Below are 20,579 nucleotides of genomic sequence, written 5' to 3'. Positions count from 1 at the left end.
GTTTTTCGAAATTCTGATTTTGAATTTCTGAGCTAAAAATTATGACCAAAATACCCCTGCGACAATTTTCGATTCGATAATTTTTTCTGAGAGTTTCCCTGGCCTAGATATCGCCTAAGAATACATAGGAATCGATTTAGATCGAAGAAAAAGTTCGGAAACCCTATTTTACATAGTGGCCGAAACCTATTGCTTAGGGTACCGTGTTCAAAAATAATTTTTGGGTCTCTATGACCTGAGCCATTGCGTAGCTCTTTCGATTGTCGAAATTTTGGCGCTGGTTTCGTGTCATTCCGAGTTCTGTAGCTCGAGTTATGCTCGTTTTAGCGAACGAAGTTCTGTTGTCAATTCGTGCCTTAAGAGGAACTCTGAAGCTTTAAAAACTTTCTTTCCGGTTTCGATTAGCGTTATTAGATACTGTTACTTCTAGTAGGGCTTGTGTTGATGATTGTGTTTCCTTGTTCTAGGTTCACAACTTCCATGCCCAACTTCTACTCACGAAGGTAAGGGTAACTCAGTTTTAGAGCGTCTTTGAGTCTTGCCTGCTTTTATCGCACTGCATGCGTTTGAGATGAAGATGTTTATATTGATTGGCATTGGATTATGATTATTATGCTTGCTTATATTGATTGTTTCTGAAGGCTTCGGCCGAGTAAACTTATTGAGACGTGTGTCTCCGTTTTCTGAGAGGCTTCGGCCGTTTACTGGTTTCTGTCATTAAACTGAGTTGGTATGCAATTGAATTGAGTTATGTTCGTTGATAATAGGAATAACATGTGGTTACTCCGAATTAATCATTGGATTGGAGATTGTTGTTGACTGACTTGGCATATAGGCTTTGGTCCTTAAGTGGCGATGAGGTGGGTGTGGTCCCACGTGATTGTCCCGTCTTTCGAGGCGTTATAAAGTGGCAATGAGGTGGGTGTGGTCCCGCGGGATTGTCCCATCTTTCGAGATGTTCTAAAGTGGCGATGAGGTGGGTGTGGTCCCACGCGATTGTCCCGTCCGGAGTGGCGTTAAGTGGCTATGAGGTGGGTGTGGTCCCGCGTGATTGTCCCGTCTTGAGAGACGTTGCTGATCGATCCATTTTGATAGTAGCATATAGTTGCATTATAGGGAACTAACACCTAACCCTATGTTGTTGGATTTTAGTTATTGGTTTATTGATATCTGATTTGATGTTACATTGTTGAGGTTATTATTATCTGAGTTAATCTATGTTAAGATGTTGATATATGAGATGAGTTAGGTTGCTAGGTTATTTACCATGCTAGATAATTAAATTCGAATAGCATGATTTTCTCTTTTATACATGGTAGTTGCATGGAGTTAACCCTTTCTATTTGCTATTTGTTGTTTGGGCGCTTAACGCTATTAGGCGATGGAGAGCCTTCCGCTGAAGCTTAGCTGTTCAAGTTGGAGACCGTGACCGTGGGCGGTCGAGTAGAGGTGGATGAAGCAGTTGCTTCTCCCTTTTTGGTGGACTATGTTTGAGTTTCTTTTTCCTTCTGAAAACTCTGTTGTTTAAACCTTATATTCGCCACTTGTCTAAGTGAGCGTACTTATTTTGAAAACCGGTTCATGATGATGTAAGACACTATTATAATTATGTCGGGAATGTATTGTTGAATGAAGTCTATGTTATATATTCAATTATGTTCAGCTGTTTCGAAGAGGAAAAAAAAATATATTGTGTTTTCTTAGGATTACGAAATAGTCCTTAAACTTGTTAGGTTACTAATGTGACTCCTCAGTTGAGAAACCGGGGTGTTACAGTCACTTTCTTGAGACCTTAGTTCTATTTTTTACCTTAGCTCTTGTACCAAAGAACACGAGCCAACTTCAATGCCCACGCTAACTCAACATTAGTGTCGATTTTTTCTTAACGGTACTCAGTGTTTTTTACGATGAAAGTGAACTTTATTTATAAAAGTACATGATAAACATTAAAAATTTATTGTTGACAACATGGATATAATAAAATACTCGATTTAGTTCATACTTACACACGCACGCATGACTTTGATTCATAAATGGACTGTTTCAGGGATGAATCCAGAAATTTGATGTAGTGAGGTCAAAATATACATATAATTCGTAACAAAAAAACTAACATATACTATTAAAAATGATGACATTTTTTACCAAATGGGACACAAGTGAGAGAATTTTTTTATCAAAGGGGCTATAAAAAACCACATATATTTACTACTCAAGTGAGAGCGTTTAGGAATGTGGGACACAAGTGAGGGTATTTAGCAATGTGGGACATAAGTGAGAGCATTTTTTATCAAAGGAGTTATAAAAAATCACACTTTTACTACTCAATTTTTTTTTCTAATATTTTTTCTAAAATTAAGTGAGGGCATTTGCCCTCATACCATTATACTTGGATCCGTTCTTGGACTGTTTCTTTGTTAAAAAAAAATACTCGATTTAAGTTTTATTGCCCACAAAATTGCCTCATGTCATTTAAAAATCACACACACACACACATATATATATATATATATATATATATATATATATATATGTCTAAATGACCTTATATAAAGTTGGGTTTAATTATCATAGTCTTAGGTGTATCAATTATATTTAAGGTAAGTGATAAATATAATTTTTTTAACTCACTTAACTTAAATATTTATTGACTCATCTATGATTAGGGGGATTTAACCTAAACGTTAACTAGGGCTCGTTTGACACACCGTATTAGGCATGATAGTATAAGTTTTTACAATATATTATGGACTTATCCATTGTTTGGTGCTAACAATTGTATAAACTTATACATCAATCCTCTCTTATACATTAAAATGATGGATTATTTAATCCATCCTATAGATGATAGATAAAGCATGATAAGAATGTGATGTATAAGCGACAACCACAATCCTCCACAATCGCTACCACACCACCCTGCATCATTGCTACCACCACTCTCCACCACCACCTCAACCGCCACTGTCATCGCTGCCACCACCTCCGCTGCCACCATCGCAACCGCTGTCGCTACCACTACTGTCGTTGTCGTGCTATTGCCACTACCACAACTCTTACCACTACCCACCACTGCAACCAGCATCATCACCTTCCATCACCACCACCGCCACCGCCGCCTCCACCACCTCAACCGCCACTGTCATCGCTGCTACCACTACATACTGCCATGACTCAACACCACCATTACCGCTACAACCACCTACCTCCACCGCCGCCACCACCACCATTGCCACGACCACCACTATCACAACCATCACTACCAACACCACCACAACCGCTGCTACCACCTAAACCATTATCGCCACTACAACCCCCCACCAACACCACCACAACCTCCCACCACCGCCACCAACACCATCACTTCCAACACTGTCGTCGCCACCACCCTAACCACCACTCTACAGCATCACCTCTGCCACATCTACAACCATCACCCTCCATCATCACCACCGCCATTATCGCAGCCATCTTGGCCGCCACCGCTAGCTTTACCACCCACTTACAACATCTTCATTTTTATAATACATAATTATAATTATTCAATACTTCACAAAATATAAATTTATATTAGTTTAAACGAAATGATAAGTTATATAGTATGTCACCAAACAATGTATAATATTAAAATTTTATCAGGCCTAATACTATCAAACTTTATACTATAACATAAAAACCCTAAAAAACTCTTATAATGTTATATTATTAGGATAAATTAACAATCAAATACCAAACGGGAAAATTCAAGGGTGATGGCAAGTAATGATGATAATTTGTCATACAATAAGTGGGTAATTAAGTATTCAAAGGAATTTGCCGTTCAAAAAAAAAAAAGTATTCAAAGGAATTTAAGAATCTGATTTGTAGGTGGAGATTTAAGTATTTAAAGGAAAGGAAAGGTCCCCTCATTGACTGAGTGAGTGAGTGGACGCAAAGGCTGCTCAATCTCCTCCGTTTTGGGGGTTGGATTGGGATTTTGGAAACCTTCTCTTTCTCTTCTCTTCAAAACGGTGCAACCCTTGTTTCCTTCCTTCTCTTTACTCTGTTCTGTACAAGAGAACGGATTCAGATTCCTAGTGGATCTCTACGTGTCAACCCTACTGGTTGCATGAGTGCCACGGTTGCCTCTCTTGTCACCAAGGTACACCTTCGTCTCAGACTCTCAATGAATGAAGACAGACACACAAAGAGAGAAAGAGAGAGAAATATCAAACAAGGTTTTGGTTGGAGTTTGTGGCTGTGCTCTTTAGCTTTGTTTTCTTTTCTTCTGATCTCTATTGATTTCATGTCTTCATTCTAATCTTTCTCCTTTTTGTTTCCTTGAGTTTTTTCCATGTTTGGTAGCTAGCAAACCCTAATAAAATCTCCATATTCATATATGTTCTCAGAGTTCTGATCATACTCATGAAGATGGTAGGTGAGTAGATCATAAATACTTGTTTTTTTTCCATTAATGGGTATCTCTCTCTTCCTTCCTTCAGATCTGATTTTTTCTCCAAAGTGAGATGCTTTTTTCCCTTTCCCAATTTGGGTGGTTTTTTGTTTTCTGTTTTGGGACATAGAAATTGACAGAAGAGAGTGAGCACAGAGAGGCAAATTGTATAGGCATACACTATTGCTTTTGTGTGCTCACTGCTCTCTCTGTCACCTTCCAGTGCCGGAAGTTTGCTTCATTCTGGCTCTGTTATCTTGTTCCAAACCCAAACCCCAGCCCACCTGAAACCTGAAACCTTTCTTTCTCTCTCGACTGACTCTCTGATGAAGGAGCTGAACAACACTGCAACACAGGTTATATCATTTCTTTATCGAACAGTGTAAGGCTGTCTCTACTGTTGCTTTGGCGCTTATTTTTTTCCATTTTTTTCTCTTTCAATTGATTTATATTATATTATATTCCAGTCATCAATACATTACTCATGATTCAATTTAACATTATCTATGCTCAGTTGTGGTGGGGTTATTGCAGTGGTTAAAAGTTGTCGTTTAAATCTATTTATGGTCGAAAGTTCGATTCTTAGGTGTGATATTTCTCACACCCGAGTTGATATTGCATCAGTAGATAGTGGATGATACATATAGTTAAACCGAAAACATAAAATAATATTGTCTGTTGTTGTTAAACTGAAAGCGTGACTCTTGATGACTCTAGATGATTATTTAATATCACGAATTCACATTTTTTAACATATCCATACTGCTCGTAGATTAGTTATGGTCCTCACCAATTTTCTTCCCATCGTTGCTTGCTTTCTATCTATCCTCATCTTCATCTTCTAATTTCATATTCACACCCAATATTTTATAATTCTTGTGCCCCAACTCAGTAAGTGGTATAATGTTGACTGAACTCCGGTTATGCTTCTTGCATTTCAAGTGGGTCTTATTTGGCCTTCCAAAAAAAAGACTTTTGGTTATGTGATAAACCCTATCAAGTGAGCTTTGTAGTGTAGGGTTGTTTTATGCTGAATCTGGAACTGCAGAATTTCTTGTGCTTGAGTTAGAGCATGTGATCATCATTCTAATTCCTCCTCCCCCTTAATATTTTGCTATTCCTTTATCTCCAGATATAATCAAGATCTTGGGTATGATTTAATGGTTGATTTTGTGCACAAGCTGTGGCTGGAATTTTCATCTGAAGTTTTATGCAGATATATCCTATTTCTATCACTCTCCGTCCGGTAAACGCAATCTAACCTCTTTTTACTTTAGAATTAATTGTAGAAGAATTTTCAAACATGCAATTAAAAGTTAATTCAAGTCACATACTCCTGTTACATACATGATAAAATCCAATGGTAGTAATTGTTTAATCCTACCCCAGGAATTTGTTAGTGCCTCTATGGTGATCCTTCCAAGTAAATATGTATACTTGAAATGTAGTACTCTCAATTTTGGGGTGATCAATCAATGTTATTTTTAAAATATTCTTTTGGATCATATTTTGGTTTTTATGCACTTATATGATAATCCATTATTATATATATGAATTTAAACCATAATTTTTACAAAAACAAAAGTTCACTGTTATTAAATTCAAATAGGGATTCTAAGCTTATATAGAATCATGTACAAAAGGTTGCATCCTCATTAGTTATCTTGTGAATATAAACTGAACGCATTTATTTATTTATTTCTAGATTTTTCATGAAGTATAATATTGATTCTTCTAAGAAATTTTGAAAAATCTCTTTTCTCAAATCCTTCAAGACCTTTCTCAAGTTTAGTATTCACATGAATGTCAAATTAGCTTCATGTTTCCATTATAGTAATAATTTACATGAGATCATGTTGTCAAATTTTACTAGAGATCAACAAGTTTAGTGCATTAAGGAACACTGTTGCTTCATAATATTTGCAACTCCTATATCCTGATATACTTGTTTATAAATATATGGTCTATATTTGAATTTCCTTTGCTACTTTATATTTGTCTTTCAATTTTGTTTGTAATTTGAAATAGCCTTTCCAGAAAAATGATTATGTGGTGGTGATTCTTGTAATTTAGGATGATATGGATTATTGATTTAAATGTATCGTTTAATACATGTTTTTCCCTTCCATTTATATTTTAAAGATAAACATTAATGCTATGGATTTCTCTTCATACATTAAATGGGTTTTTCTGGGTACAGATTAGATGTTTTCATTAATGAATTCATACGATAAAGAGGTTTTGCGGAAGACTCTTCAATTGAAATGAGTTCAGATTGCTTACATTCAAGGAATCAAATTCATATGTATGAGGGATCAACTCTAGTGTCAGAATACGATGTGGTATGCAAGTTTAGTTAGCGACACATACTATTTTAGAGGTGAAAATTGAAGAATACAAAATACCACAAGTTTCACATTTTGAGTATCTTATCACCCAAAAATAAGAAGTTAGAGGGAGATATCAATGATAGGATCTACATTGAGTGGATGGAATGAATGAATGAATGTTTACTTAGTCTTGCATAAATAAAATTGTTAGGATATGAGTGGCTATATGAGATTATATAGATTTAAGAATATAATTATTAGAGATAAATGTAGTCTTGTCTTGGGTGGTTTGAGTGTGTGTGCAGAAAATAAGTAGAAGCATGAGCGAGGAAGGTTTATGAGATGGAAGATAATTTAATAATTAGAGCTAAAGAGTTGTGGTTTTTATAATCCATGTAGCTAACCTCACACAATGGGAGAGTGTTTGGTTATTTTATTGGTATTACTATCCACACTAGTAGTTGCCTCCCTTGGCTAGTTAAGCAGGCTTTACGGTACCATCCTGGTTAATTGATTACAACCTTCTATTCTGATTTCGGCCTTAACTAAAATTACTTTGAGGGTGTTTGGTTCAAAAGAGGGGAGGGGAGGGAAGGGGAAGGGTGGGAAAGTGGTTTTAAATCTTATCATGTTTGGTTAAGAGGAGGGGAGGGGAAGTAATCTCTTTCTTGTTTGAAAGGGAGGGATTTTAAAACATATTTACTTATATTGTCCTTGCTTCTTTTGAGAAACTGAACATGAGGAAAGACATTTGAAACGTTTCCCCTCCAATTCCCTCCCCTTTTGGAGGGGAGACAAAATTGAGTTAGGAGGGGTTTTGGCCCCCCTCCATTCCCCTGCCCTCCTAAAAATTGAACTAAACATGATGAGTTTAAAAAATCTTCTTCCCTCCATTCCCCCCTCCAACCAAACACTATGTGAATGTTTTGATTTCATATATACCCTTGTATATTATATAAAATGAAGACATTTTTACTCATAGATATGTCCTTTTTTATGGGGCTCAATGATTTCTAACTAGTATATTCTTAACATGCTGTTTGGAAGTGGAGTTATATTTTAGTATAATTAGATTTATATTCATTCCAACACGGAGTTAAAGAAGTATATTGTATTTTTTGCTAGTTTCGATGAAATTGTTTCCTTTTATCCATTCTTTTTACCCCTTATTGGATCACGTAATTGAGTGTTTGGCATGACTTGTCAGTTGATCTTGTTTTTTGCTGTTTGCTTGTGACATATTTTGGCTTTTGTTTCAAGCTCCAATTCAATAGCTACTGCTGAGTTTTGTAGTTTATTTTTTGGTTAGTTAAAGGGCTTCAATTGAATCTTCTTTTAGAACTCATCCCGAGTGTTTTAGATTATGCTTTATCTATTTATGCTAAACTTTTACAAAATTTTCAGAGAGATCTTTTCTAATTTTAGCAAGTGATCATATAGTGCAATTTATTTCATGTGCATCTTGGTGGAATCAAATCATATTGAATACCAAATTATTAATTTACCTCTTATTTCAATAAGACATCGAAATAGTGGTTGCCAAGAGTATAGTAAATTTAATTGTAAATTGTGCTTTTTAAATGTGTTTTTTATAACTTAGCTTAGGAATATGGTTATTGACTCCTCTAAGCTAGCATCTTTTTGTAACTATATTTTAGTGTATACATATTTTGTAGGGTTTGGTAGATATATCAGAATGGGACTGAAGTGAATGTGCAAAAAAGAACTGAGCAAGAAAAAGTGAAAAGAGTAATACAGTTTAGTTCCTTGTGAACAGATGGAACCAAAGAGAACAAAACAAAATATTTCTTGCTATTATATCCACCTGCCTAATGATACCTCAGTGAAATTTTACCAAAATGGTCAAGAATACATTTCCTTATTTATATCCTCTTGCATTGACTTATTTATTATGGACTGACACTTAATTTTGGGTGTGGTAGTAATTTTCCATTTATCAAATGCAGATTTGGATGAGTAGTTGGATTCATCCTGTGTTATCAGATCAGTTAGATCATGAAGAGAAAACAATGGCATCCCTTGGATTGCCATTGTAATGGAGAAAATGTCTTGATGATTGTTAATGCTAAAGGTAAATGGCGGAGAGAAACAGCAAATACTTTGCTGACCTTTATGTTTCTGGAACATTTTAATTTTACCCTTTTGCATTGAAAATTGGGATCATGTTTTCTTGTTTAGTACCTTATCTAGTACCTTCGTGGTGTATGTTTGTAGTCATTTTTGTTGATGATGCATTTCAGTTTTGAGTTCTGGATATCCTGGGAAGGAAACAATTCACTTTGCTGTAGACTATGGGGAGTAGGAGATTGTAAGAGAGTTCTTCATCTGTGTCTCAAACTATGGATTGGAAGAGTCAACACAAGAATATCACAAAGCATGTCATCTTTATCACGTCATATCGTTCAACCATTTATCTTGTTTTCAGTTGTTTATCTGCAACTAAATCACACATTTCAAGGCAGGAAGAATCAAATAATGAAAAGAGTAAGATTGGGTAAAAGGACTGAGTTTGAGTCCTTCACATCCAACTCCAACTGTAATAAAAATGATTGGGACTTCCTTGCCTTTGCAGCTTAGATCAGTGTCAATGAAGTTAAAGTCTGCACTCTAAATCTCTAATGATTCATTTTTAGGGTGTTAAATTCTATTTTATTTATTTTCCAGTTACAACAATGAAATTTATGATTTTCGTTTGTACCTGAAAACTGGGTAAATTTATTCTATCGTTTCCAATTACAAATTATGTTAAAAACTAGATTTTGAACGGCTCTGAGGGATGTTTTGCATTTGTTAGATTACAGTGTTTTAAATTGCATCTAACAGTTGTCATTAAATGGCGTGTGTGAGATAAGAAGAATTTTGAAAGACAAAGTATATAAGTAACTTGTACTTGAGGGGGGTAAATAAGAACGCATGCAGACCCTTTTCGTTGCCTCTGCTAGGGCACAGTAACCTACCCTTTGTGCGTCTCCTTCCCAATTCGGGTTCTTAGGAAGGCTTTCTCTTCTGGACTTCTATGTGGTAGATGTTTCTCCCACAAAAAAAGTTCTCTACCACATTATATGGTTTCGTTATTCAACAAGTGAGTTTTTTCTCTTTTAGTGTGGATCTTTCCCTTTTCTACTGCATCCTTTAATTCCCTCTAACATTGTTGCCTCCATCCTGTTCCTTCCTGTCAACCTTCGCCGTCATGCTGCTGTTACACCTCCACCACCATTTTGCCGCTGTGCCACCTCCTTCACTTCAATCACGTTCACCACCACCATCTTCCTTTTCCCTTACTGCTTCTCTGTCATGGTTGGCTAGGGTTTGGACACCATCGGCACCTCCATGGCCACACCTCTCCTTCCATCCAATTCTAGTCTTCTGCTTGTCTTGGTCCCCTATTTAAAGGTGTTGCATTGATGGCCTTGTAACAGAAATGAATTTCGGCAGAATAGGTAAGGTTTAGAAAAAAGTGAAATCCAAAACTTCAAATTTTCGATTTTGTTTGCAGCAAATCATGTATTGTACCGAGCTTTGGAGGTTGTTTCTCATTTTATTTGTAAGTGTTGTTTAGTTTGGCTCAGGCCTTGACTATAATGCTTTGACCCGGAAAAAAAAAACATACAACAGGCACAAATAGAGATAAGGTGTTCAGAGATGCAAAATAATGATTGGAAAAACGACACATCAAAAGATTATCTATCAAGTTAATTAATTTTGGGATACATATGCACACAGAAGGAAGAAGGACCGGCGGCAAAGTATACACTAGAGGAAATAAACTTGTATAAATAAAGGGATCGTGTGCATTTCCTTCATGGTCCTCCGATAAGAATTCAGCCTCTAACTACGACTTGATACTTTTGCTCAGAATATATTAGCCGTTTTTTGCAAGAGCTCCAGCTGCAAAAAGAAGATTCCTTCGAGAAAACTGCTTTCAACAGAATGCAAGAAGCATCAAATCATATGAATGAAACCCCAGAAAAACATATTAACATCCATGAATAGATATATAAACCATTGGAGTATTTACCCGCAAAGACGAAACAGGAGTAGATTTGGTAGGCAGAGTTTTCAGCGATCTGAGTCTGTTAGTATTCCCACTTCTAATGAAGTAAGAAGTTGTCAGTTAGTCATACCATAGAAACAAAATTCCTAATCTGCTTGCAATATTAAACAAAACTTACTTTTCCTCAGTCCTAGAAACCTTAGTGCTTGTATTTACATCCCATAATTTCACAGAGCTATCAGCAGATCCAGAAGCTAGCATAGAACCTTCAGAACTGATACATCCAACAATTATGAATGAACATTAGCGCTATGACGATGATAGCAACCTTAAACACCATTAGTTTACTTTCAAGCTGTGATGAAGTTGAAAAATTACCTGAAAGCTAGTGACCAGACACAGGATGTGTGACCGATCAAAGGTGTGAGACAGCGACCACTAGAGAGGTCCCACATCATGATGGTGCCATCTTCATCACCGGATGCCATATAGCGACCGTCAGGAGACATTGCCAAAGCCAAAATCATACCCCTGTGACCAACAAAAACTCGGACACACTCTCCACTCTGCACATCCCATAGTCTAACAGTTTTGTCACTGGAGCCAGTTGCGATGTAGTTGCAGTTGACATGCCATTGCACGCACTAAATAAGAACACAAAACAGGCAAACATTTTAGCTTTAATACAAACTGAAGAGCTTACTGTACCAAATTGATAAGAACAAAATTATATTATAGAATAATTGTACGAGCACTGGTTTTCGAGACCCAGCCTCTCCTAATTCTGGAATTCGAGAGTCCAGACCCTCTCCTAAAACACACTACTGAATGAAACAAATCAACTAACACAACCCCTATTTAATAACCACCCCTAGACAGTTACAACCAGACACAACTAGCAAATAATAACTGACCCAATTTAAATAAAAACAACCTCTAACTGCTACTGCTGGGTGCAACTGCTACTGCAGGCACTGTTCATGCGCACTGTTCATGCAGTGCCCTATCAGTTTTTATTGGAGAATGAGGTTTTGCTTTGATGCTTTAAAACAAACAGAGAATACTGCTAATAATAAATCATTTGATCAAATCAAGACCGAGACAAACAATATTCTTAAAATCAACTAGCAGCCATTTTCTAAAAACTTGACAAAGTCAGCAAATCAGCCAGCTATACTCGAACTGAGTGAGAGCTTGGACTAGTTGCAGGAAACCAAATCAATTAAAAATTACATGAATAGTGCACTTTCAGACTAAGTAAAAAAATGTAGAAAGAGATGTAAAAGAAACACCACAGATAACAATGGTGAGGAGAACGAGTAAAACTTGAAATCATTGACCTGTAGATCCAAAAATATAAACCTAGAAACACATGCCAATCAACTGTTAATCAATTATCACACTCACTCATTTAGCATAATTTTGCAGAATATTTCATAGGTTCCCAGTTTATTTTCCTTCACAGTTCTAACTGCCAAATTCTCATAAACTGCTTGGTTCAATCTCATGAAATTAAGTTGAGGATTCGCACAAACAGATGCATAGAACATCTTGAAATTAATCCTCCATTTCGTAGATACCTAATAGGATATAATTTCTACTGAGACCCGAATGGCCGGATTCAAAACCACATGATTAGCACATGTAATGCCCACACCTATACCCAATAGATATCTATATAGATAAACCTCAGCATTTTAATTCAATAAAATATAATTTTCCTTTATCCTTTTATTAACTGTTAAAAATATAACATAAAACCATTCAAAGTCCTGCTATGTATCGCTAAACAGAAGCGTGAATAATTAAATCAAAAGTTATATGACTACATGAAATCAATATGTAATTAAGTATATATAAAACTAAAGGAGTTTTAGAGAATATAAATCTAAAAGCACAAAATTTGGAGAAAACTAGAACTAGCAAGAGAGGATATAGGACATAATAACTCACATCGACATCAGACAAGTGCCCTGCCATTATTCGTAATGGCTGTATCCTGTCCATGGACCAAACCCTAGCAGTTCTGTCGTGTGAAGAGCTGGCAAAATAATGCCCCACGGGACTAAACTGCATCCAGGGAAAAAAATCCAGAATTTAAATACTAACAATAATGTCCCAAGCGTACCAAAAAAGAAGGAAAAACGATGATCAGATCAAATATCATTGGCAAAAGGAAGAAATAAAAATTTGCAGGCTGCAGTTGATTTGAGAGTACAATGCACAGCAGACTCTCAAACAAAACGCTATACACACACAAAGGAAATTTTTTTTTTGATCAACAAAATTTTGAGGAAGTATTTCATATGCTGATCTACATTTATCAACAGAACAGAATTTTAGAAGACAACGTTTTACCTGAACATCCCAGACAGGGTAATTGTGACCCTTGTAACAAACAAGATTGGCATTAAGCTTTGTGCTCCAGAGTCGAACTGCATATAATCCATTTAAGATTCACAAGATTGAGAATGAAAACTATAATATAAAAGAAACAAGACGAAAATTATTATAAGAAACAGATTGAGGATAAAAATTGAAATGAGATCAAGTAGACATACTTGTCGAGTCTGCTGATGATGAAAGAATGAAGTCCCCAACAGGACTAAAAGAGGCTGCATAAACAGGCCCAGAATGACCTTGAAACAATGTATACTGTCTCTTCCCACCACTTTGCCCGAGCACTTGTTCATTTTGTGATGTGTCATTCTCACCCTGTGAAGCTGATGAAAGCCGAATTGGTAACTGGATATTTATAGCAAAGCAACATTCAAAGTTTTAACTTATATTAGGGCTTGTTCAAATGCTCAAGACTCGCATAAGCTTCCCTCCAAACAAACTCTCTGTTAATTTTTTGTTCGTATCCTGGTGTTTTACAGTTTTAGCAATAGACATGGTTTTTTAGCGTAAGTAGCCACGTTGGTATGCATATAAGCAGGGTGACTGATGAATTTCATCCCTGTCTTTAAGCACCATTGAATCACTCATTGCATTATTTGCATATAGATCACATAGCATCACATTTTTCTCTGATGGTTACTTAACAATTAACATCCATTGATAACAAAGATGAAACCCAAAAATATTCTACTCCCGGCTATTTTGAAATACAATATCTACATTGGCCTGTGTCACATTCTTAAACTGCAAAACCTTTTTTTCATTTTTGCCGGTCTTTTCAAAGTTAATAATCTAAAAGATAATGCACCATAAAGAGGTTAGGTTATCTCCACAAAGTCTAAACCTAATAATTATCACTAAACAGGGAGATATAGCCCAGAACCTTTCTTTACAAATGACTTTCATATGTAAAAGCAATAACACCAAATATCCTGTATATAACTTGATTTACCTAGTGCATTCTTTAAACTGTATCAGATCACTGCAGCATATTACCTTTTATAAGTATATTCTCACAAGTCTTAAACATTATACTTGTTTCTACGGACACATTTGTCAAGCAAAGAATGCAAGAGTCATTGCTTGATCTAAACAGAAGAAGTTTACAAATAAAAACTCACAACTGGTGGGCTGTTGTCCAAGCTTTGCCATATCCCAAACCTGCAGATACAATTCAGAAATTCAACCATGAGGTAAGATAAAAGCTCCATTGGAAGAGGGTTTGCTTTCAGAAGGGTTCATGGAAGGGGGCTAAAGGAAAAATAAAAAAATAAACCTTCAGCGATGAGTCAGAAAATCCCCCAGCAACTAATGATCCATCATGGGATATCGACGAACAGCTTAAACTGAGATAGTTGGGCAAAATATTAAAAGCATTAAGCAACAGAAACCGGAAAGTGATGAATAACATAGACAAAATATGCATTAGACATTACCTGTTGTGAGTATTGATAAATGTGTAAAAGCTAACCGATGGAAGTGCAACACTACTAAGTTGTACACGGTTCCTTAGATCATCAAGGATGGAGTGTTCTACCTCAGTTGAACTGCAATAATGCAAATATTATTAATGCCTTACTAGTTTGTGATGAGAATCTGACCTCAAATATTAAAACCTTACTTTACTAGCTGACATCATATGATAACAAAAATACAGTGGTGGAAGTACTTGAAAATTCATTTGACTTTTGAGATTCAATTTCAAATATTTAAATATCTAAATGGATTCAAGCATTAACATTATTGCTTGATATGACATAAATGAAAGGATTTTTTTCCATTCATTTTGATGAATGCTGAATCTAAATTTAGAGATCCTAAAAGTTATTGCCCATCACACCCTTTTAATACAGAAATAAAAACATGCACTAGAGATCCTAAAAGTTATTGTCCATCAATACCAAGACCTAACATTACCAACCTTTCCAAACGCTCGCTTTTTTTTCAAAATAATACCAACCAAAGTTTGGTTCTTTAGAATTTTAGCGTTTAGAGAGAGAGAGAGAGATTGATTCTGAAAAGTAGTTTCTGAATCTGAATAACAGTTGACAAAGTTCTCACTTGTATAGAGGAGGGAGCTCCATCGAGGAGCTCTCTAACCAACTCATAACAAATTCAACAGCAGTAACCAATAAGAAACTACAACTAAACACAATGTACTTACTATATTTATACAATACACTCATAACCATACACTAGATAACTGTACATTCTTAAAAGTTTTGACACAAGAGTGTGAGTTGCATATTGGCAGGTGTTAAGAGTTAAATTCTTTGCCCCAAAGTTAATTTGGGATATAGGTACATTTTGCTTCCCTTTGGTGTTGTGCTCATGGTTACATCAGGGTACTCACAGCTTCAAAATGCAGAGATCGGGAAACTTTGCCATACTAACAGTTTTACTTGATTATCTGTATAAAGAATTTCTTGCTTTAGAGGATTCCTTATCCTCCTCCCAGTTGAACTTTAACCCCAGTCTCACTCTATAGATTTTTTCTTTATTTATCCCTCCAAAAAATAAACTACAAACCAGCCTGGCTTGAAGGACTAAGTTCTCCTCATCATTCTTTACAGGTAAAACTGTCTTCCTGTAAGGTTCAATACCTAATACAGTAAATTAAATGAAGATTTAGGCTTGAGAGAATACATTATGGGCAAGGAAAGTTCTGGCTTAACTCGAGGAGCTGCTGGTACAGTGTTAACTTCAGGTTTTGCATTTTTTCCTGTTGCACTTCCACCCTTGTCCTTTTTTACCTTTTTGACAGAAGAACCTTGCTTTCCGACTTCAATTGATCTTTTCTAAAAGAGAAACATGGAAAAACAAGAGTGAAAAAACACTCAATTAAAAGACTAAAAGAACTGAAGTGATGCAAAAGTCTTTAGATGGAAATGCCCAGATTCAAGAAACATATGATACTGGGTTACCCGATATAAATCAGAGGTGCACTTTGGAAGAGACATACCTTACTCTCATCATTCTCCCCTTCTTTTGCTTCTCCATCACCCTTTTCAGAGTCTGAAAGCAAGGCTCCAGCTTTCTCCAGCCGCTCTTCTATAGAGTCTTCAAGCAGCTATTGGAGAAGCATATTGAGATTGAAACCAGACATTAATAAATTAAATTAGAAAAGCCATTCATTAAAATACAGAAGCATAAACTCTTTTGAACCACTGCCCAGGGAAAAAGTAAATAAAAAGGGGCCATTTGAGCAGAAACAACTTCAGCAAGATAATTTCTAATTTTGTCAGTTTTTTAGATATAGTAATAGACTCACCCCCCAATGTATTTCTTTCTGATTTATCCGGTTTGCTGCGTCCTGGCTGCTTCCACTAAGGGTAACAGCCTCAGGATCATCAGAGATTAAGCTCGGTTGTCCAGGGCTAACTATATTTTGGAAAAGGATTAAAAAAAACGACAAACATCAAAACAGCAAGTTCAAATGAGCAGATACAATGCAACTTAATGTGAAAAAGAGTACCTTGGAAGTTGATATGCTCATTGATTATACCAAGTATAGTGGTGGATTGTGTCCTATGTAGATGTTGCAACAGAAGCTCATAGGAATACTAGGAAAACATTAACTGTTATCAGGTTTCCAAACATACTTAACTATTTTTTAATGAAACATGTAACACTACAGTGATTAAAATTCAGAAACAAGAACCAACATAAAAAAGCAAAGATGGTAAAAAGAAAAAGGAAACAAAGGAGTTGAGTCATGATGTCGAGGAATTACATATATCGATAAGATAAATAGTATAATCTAATCTCCGAAGTCGAAACCAGCAGAATACTTCGACTAAGCCCTCTCATGAGCTAAATCCACTGTGATAATAGGGTAAACAACAGCAATGGCATGCCATAACAGAGTCACAGATATAGGGTGGAAATTATGTACATCCCAAATTTCAACTCCCAATCAATAAGCTAGGTCTAATGCTAAAGTTCCAACCTAACCATGTTATTAAACTATACTAAGATGTAGACTTGTCACCAATGCAGTGTAGCATCAATAATACCCAATGAATTGTTGACCTCACAATTCGCTGGCTATGCAGTACACCGGTCCATAGCATGACATTGAGTATAATTATAATATGCAAGTTAGGCTTAGGTGGTGTGCTATTTGGTATAGCACAGTCTCGCCTCACTATGATTATATCCTTATTATGTACAAGAAAAATAATATAATTCTTTCTAAATGAGAGGAAATTATGGCAGCGTTGAGCATTTCATAGTATCTTAGTTTTTCACAAATCTAGACTTGGAGTTTAGGACACAATGATATATCATCCTCCATGGCATTCATGTCTGCAGCAAGTACGAACTTGATAGAGTCATCCAGGTAAGCCTACATATCCTCTTCTCTGCTCTTTTAGATTCTCTTCTCTTAGTGATCCAGTTATTCCAGTATGTGAATGTACCACAATCATTAGTCATACAGAATCATATGTAATTTGAGTGGGAAGCAGTGAATTGTCAAAGTGATACCGCACATCTATAAAATCTATGGAAATTTCGTTTCAACACTGCAAGCATGTCAAATGTTTTGTTCAATGCATAATATTAGTACAGTGAAGTGTACTATCATCTGCAGGCATAATCCAGCACATATAGTCGGATTCAAAGCAACAATAAGGTAGACTGTAGATCTCACAAAAACTTACAGCTAATTACAAATCAAATTGATATAAAGTGGTTTGAATTGAATTATGGGTACAGGCCAACATGTATAAGTATAACAACCCAGAATGCCCAAGGTGCAACACAAGTAATTTGGGTGTGGGGAGTGGGGTTGGGTGGCAAACTGCAAACCCTTGTAGTCTTCATTCATCATAATGAGCATACTCTAATTATATAGGCCTAAATGCATTGTAAGCAGAGTCACATTAATTGTCTTTTTTGTTCTACCTATTCTCGGTTTGTAAACCAAGTGACGACACAAATCCCGATAGCTAAATATTGGTGAGACTCAGAAATAAATACACACTTTGATCATTGCTACATAGATTATAAAGGCATAAAGCACAGAAGGGGAAACAAAGTTCTGGATGTTTCTGAAACTAGTTAAGTAAAATAATTTATTCCACGAATCAAGATATTACCTCACATATCTTGATGTTGAATTTGCTCTGCCTAAGTGAATGCGCAAATTCCATTTCCTGATAAGAAGAATTGTACAGTGGGTTATTTAAAGCTAACAATCAACCCAACACCGAGAAGAAACTTAAGTTCGACATAAGATTTAAGAGAGCAACAAACCTCCAGGTGAGTAGGAGTAAGAACCCCTTCCAACTTCTGAAGGTCACGCAAGTGCATCATTTCATGGTCTTCACGGAAGGCATTGAAAAAATTCCGAGCTGCGAATACCAAACACAACAACATAAAAAGAAGAAAAAAACAATGCTGATACATTCATCCATACATACATACTCTCATAGTCACACATACCTTCCTGAATATGCCCTTTTGCAACAAGATCCATAAAGCAATGTATAAACACTGGATAAAGCACACGAAGCAACTCATGCTGCAATAAAAATGGCGAACAACGTAATAAGCACCCATGAAAAACTTGAATCATTATTCAATAAACACCATGGTATTGTTATTGATAGTGTTACCTACCTTGTACAAATCCAGTGAAGAGTAAGTCCATGTTCTAAGCCCGCTATATCCATCGTGAAACCTAGCAGGACCAGTCTCCAATCTGCAACAAGCAATCAACGCATGAAGTGTGAAATAGCGGTTAGCGAAAGAGAAGAGAAGTGGAATTGAGTGAAGAAAATAGCATACTGAGAAAGAGCTTGAAGGTGGTTGGCAATGTCAGGTTCGACGGTGGTGGTGGTGTTCTTGTTGTGCTGAAACTCTTCCTGGAAAACCTTCTCAGTCTGCGTAAACCCTTTCTTCTTCAAGTACGCAGTCACGTATCCGACGATTTCATCTTCATCCATTCTTCTTCGGAACGTGGCTGGAAGGGAGGAGTTGAGGCAGGAGTGGCACCTTATTACGGCGGCGTTGCACGGTGGCAGGAACCCAAGTGCGGCGGAGCGAGGCAGCGAGAGTGAGATCGCGTCGCAGAGAGGTCAGAGAAGATGGAAGGGTAGAAGCTGTGATATGATATGAGAGGGTAAACGACGACGTTTTGTAGCTTTATAATTTGGCCCTTTAGATATATCCAACGGTGGAAAAGCTTGCTGGATAGTGTGCTGTAGAGAACCTCAGCCGGAGAGGATTAACAAGTTCATGGCCGCGATTGTCGTGAACCGATCATCACAATCTTCACCTCGTCAATCGTGATTGAATATATTTTTAATTCTCTCGGAATTGTTTCTTCTCCATAAAACCGAGAGTTAGATTTGGCACCCCACTCATTAGAAATGTCACTTCACTTTCGGAAACTTAGTTTCCGAAATATTTCGGAAATAAGGTTTTCGAAGTATTTTTTCACTCAAAAGTGGGGTGTTACATGTATTTTGCACTATAAATCATGAATTAATTTCGGAATATAAGATTCCGAAATAATTCGGAACCCGAAAATTAGAAAATTGGGGGTGTGAAATCTAAGGGTTGGGGTGTCAAATCCAGCTCTCCGTAAAACCTACTCCTTTTAATTCGTTATCATTTTTGTCCAAATACTTTGTCGAACATGATACAAAGGTTTCACGGTGTTGTAAAATTTACATCTCTATACGTATGATGTCCTGATTTTCTAATACGGTCACTCACTTATGTTATTTTAAATTTTCTTATGTGAAAACATGACTCATTTAACTAATTCAGAAAGCGAATAGCACGATTTGAGCAAAACAATTATTACTTGCAAAAGTAATAGGCATAAGTATGAAATAATGAAAGAAGATTACAACATATAAAATCAGAAACAAACTTGTTTGTAGAATTCAAAACAATTAAATTGTAATAAAAATAAATTTATCTAATTTAGCAACAAATTTTTTTAAGCAAAAGCAATTTATTGAATAAAAGAGAAACCCATGAGAGGAAACCTCTCATGAGGAAAGGTAAAACAAGACACAAAGACCACAACTAAACAAAACCCCCTTGGATAGTTAATCAAATGTGAGCCTCATTAAAACCTTACTAGGAAAAACTCAATAGGAAAAAACCTAATGAAGGAAAAAGAGTATTCATATATTAATCAACCAAATTTCCAAGCCAAAAGCCAAAACAAGCTTACATCAAACAAAAATACCAAAGTCCACAAACCCAAAAGCTAATTAAACCTTTCTAACCAATCGACCCAGACACAAAGCTAATATACCACCCTCCAATTTTGTCCTTTCCCAATACAAGAAAAACGCCGCCAAATTTCTAGTCTTTCAGAGTTGAGACCCACTTTTGAAAGCTCCCACCAAATTTTCTTAAGTACTTCACCTCAGGTTTA

The 20,579-nt window shown here is 36.2% G+C and overlaps 1 protein-coding gene and 1 long non-coding RNA gene across 7 annotated transcripts; one reads left to right on the top strand and one right to left on the bottom strand.

The window, feature by feature from the left end:
- The first annotated feature begins 3,899 nt into the window (after window positions 1-3,899).
- LOC130726380 (uncharacterized) lies at window positions 3,900-9,480 on the top strand. 6 transcript variants are annotated; one of them, XR_009014814.1, is made up of 4 exons: window positions 3,900-5,323; window positions 5,565-5,678; window positions 6,633-8,854; window positions 9,024-9,480. It is a non-coding gene; the product is annotated as an uncharacterized LOC130726380 (long non-coding RNA). The 6 variants fall into 6 exon arrangements; XR_009014808.1 differs by having other exon boundaries at window positions 3,900-5,432; XR_009014806.1 differs by having other exon boundaries at window positions 3,900-5,678; window positions 6,633-8,624; window positions 8,730-8,854.
- A 927-nt stretch (window positions 9,481-10,407) lies between these two features.
- On the bottom strand, window positions 10,408-19,392 carry LOC130726371 (transcription initiation factor TFIID subunit 5). Its single transcript, XM_057577632.1, has 19 exons — window positions 18,971-19,392; window positions 18,803-18,884; window positions 18,626-18,704; window positions 18,437-18,534; window positions 18,280-18,336; window positions 16,653-16,740; window positions 16,449-16,558; window positions 16,140-16,247; window positions 15,824-15,975; window positions 14,614-14,724; window positions 14,454-14,523; window positions 14,299-14,338; window positions 13,339-13,500; window positions 13,136-13,212; window positions 12,731-12,847; window positions 11,156-11,421; window positions 10,956-11,051; window positions 10,802-10,874; window positions 10,408-10,699 (listed from the first exon to the last, which is right to left on the bottom strand). The coding sequence occupies exons 1-19, from the start codon at window positions 19,126-19,128 to the stop codon at window positions 10,646-10,648; spliced, it is 1,998 nt and encodes a 665-aa protein (XP_057433615.1). The 5' UTR covers window positions 19,129-19,392; the 3' UTR covers window positions 10,408-10,645.
- Window positions 19,393-20,579: the final 1,187 nt, after the last annotated feature.

This window comes from Lotus japonicus, chromosome 1, assembly GCF_012489685.1.
Source record: "Lotus japonicus ecotype B-129 chromosome 1, LjGifu_v1.2".
NCBI classification, from domain to species: domain Eukaryota; kingdom Viridiplantae; phylum Streptophyta; class Magnoliopsida; order Fabales; family Fabaceae; genus Lotus; species Lotus japonicus.
Note: the sequence above shows the minus strand (reverse complement) of the source record. Positions and strands in the feature narration are given on the sequence as shown.

Bases quoted from the DNA above. Each gene is read 5' to 3' on its own strand.
- LOC130726371 (XM_057577632.1), bottom strand. From the start codon at position 19,128: ATGGATGAAGATGAAATCGTCGGATACGTGACTGCGTACTTGAAGAAG. The intron at 11,052-11,155 runs GTAATTTTTCAA...TGGATGTATCAG, and splicing joins GTCTGGTCACTAGCTTTCAG to TTCTGAAGGTTCTATGCTAG. The intron at 10,700-10,801 runs GTAAATACTCCA...TGTTGAAAGCAG, and splicing joins CTCCTGTTTCGTCTTTGCGG to TTTTCTCGAAGGAATCTTCT.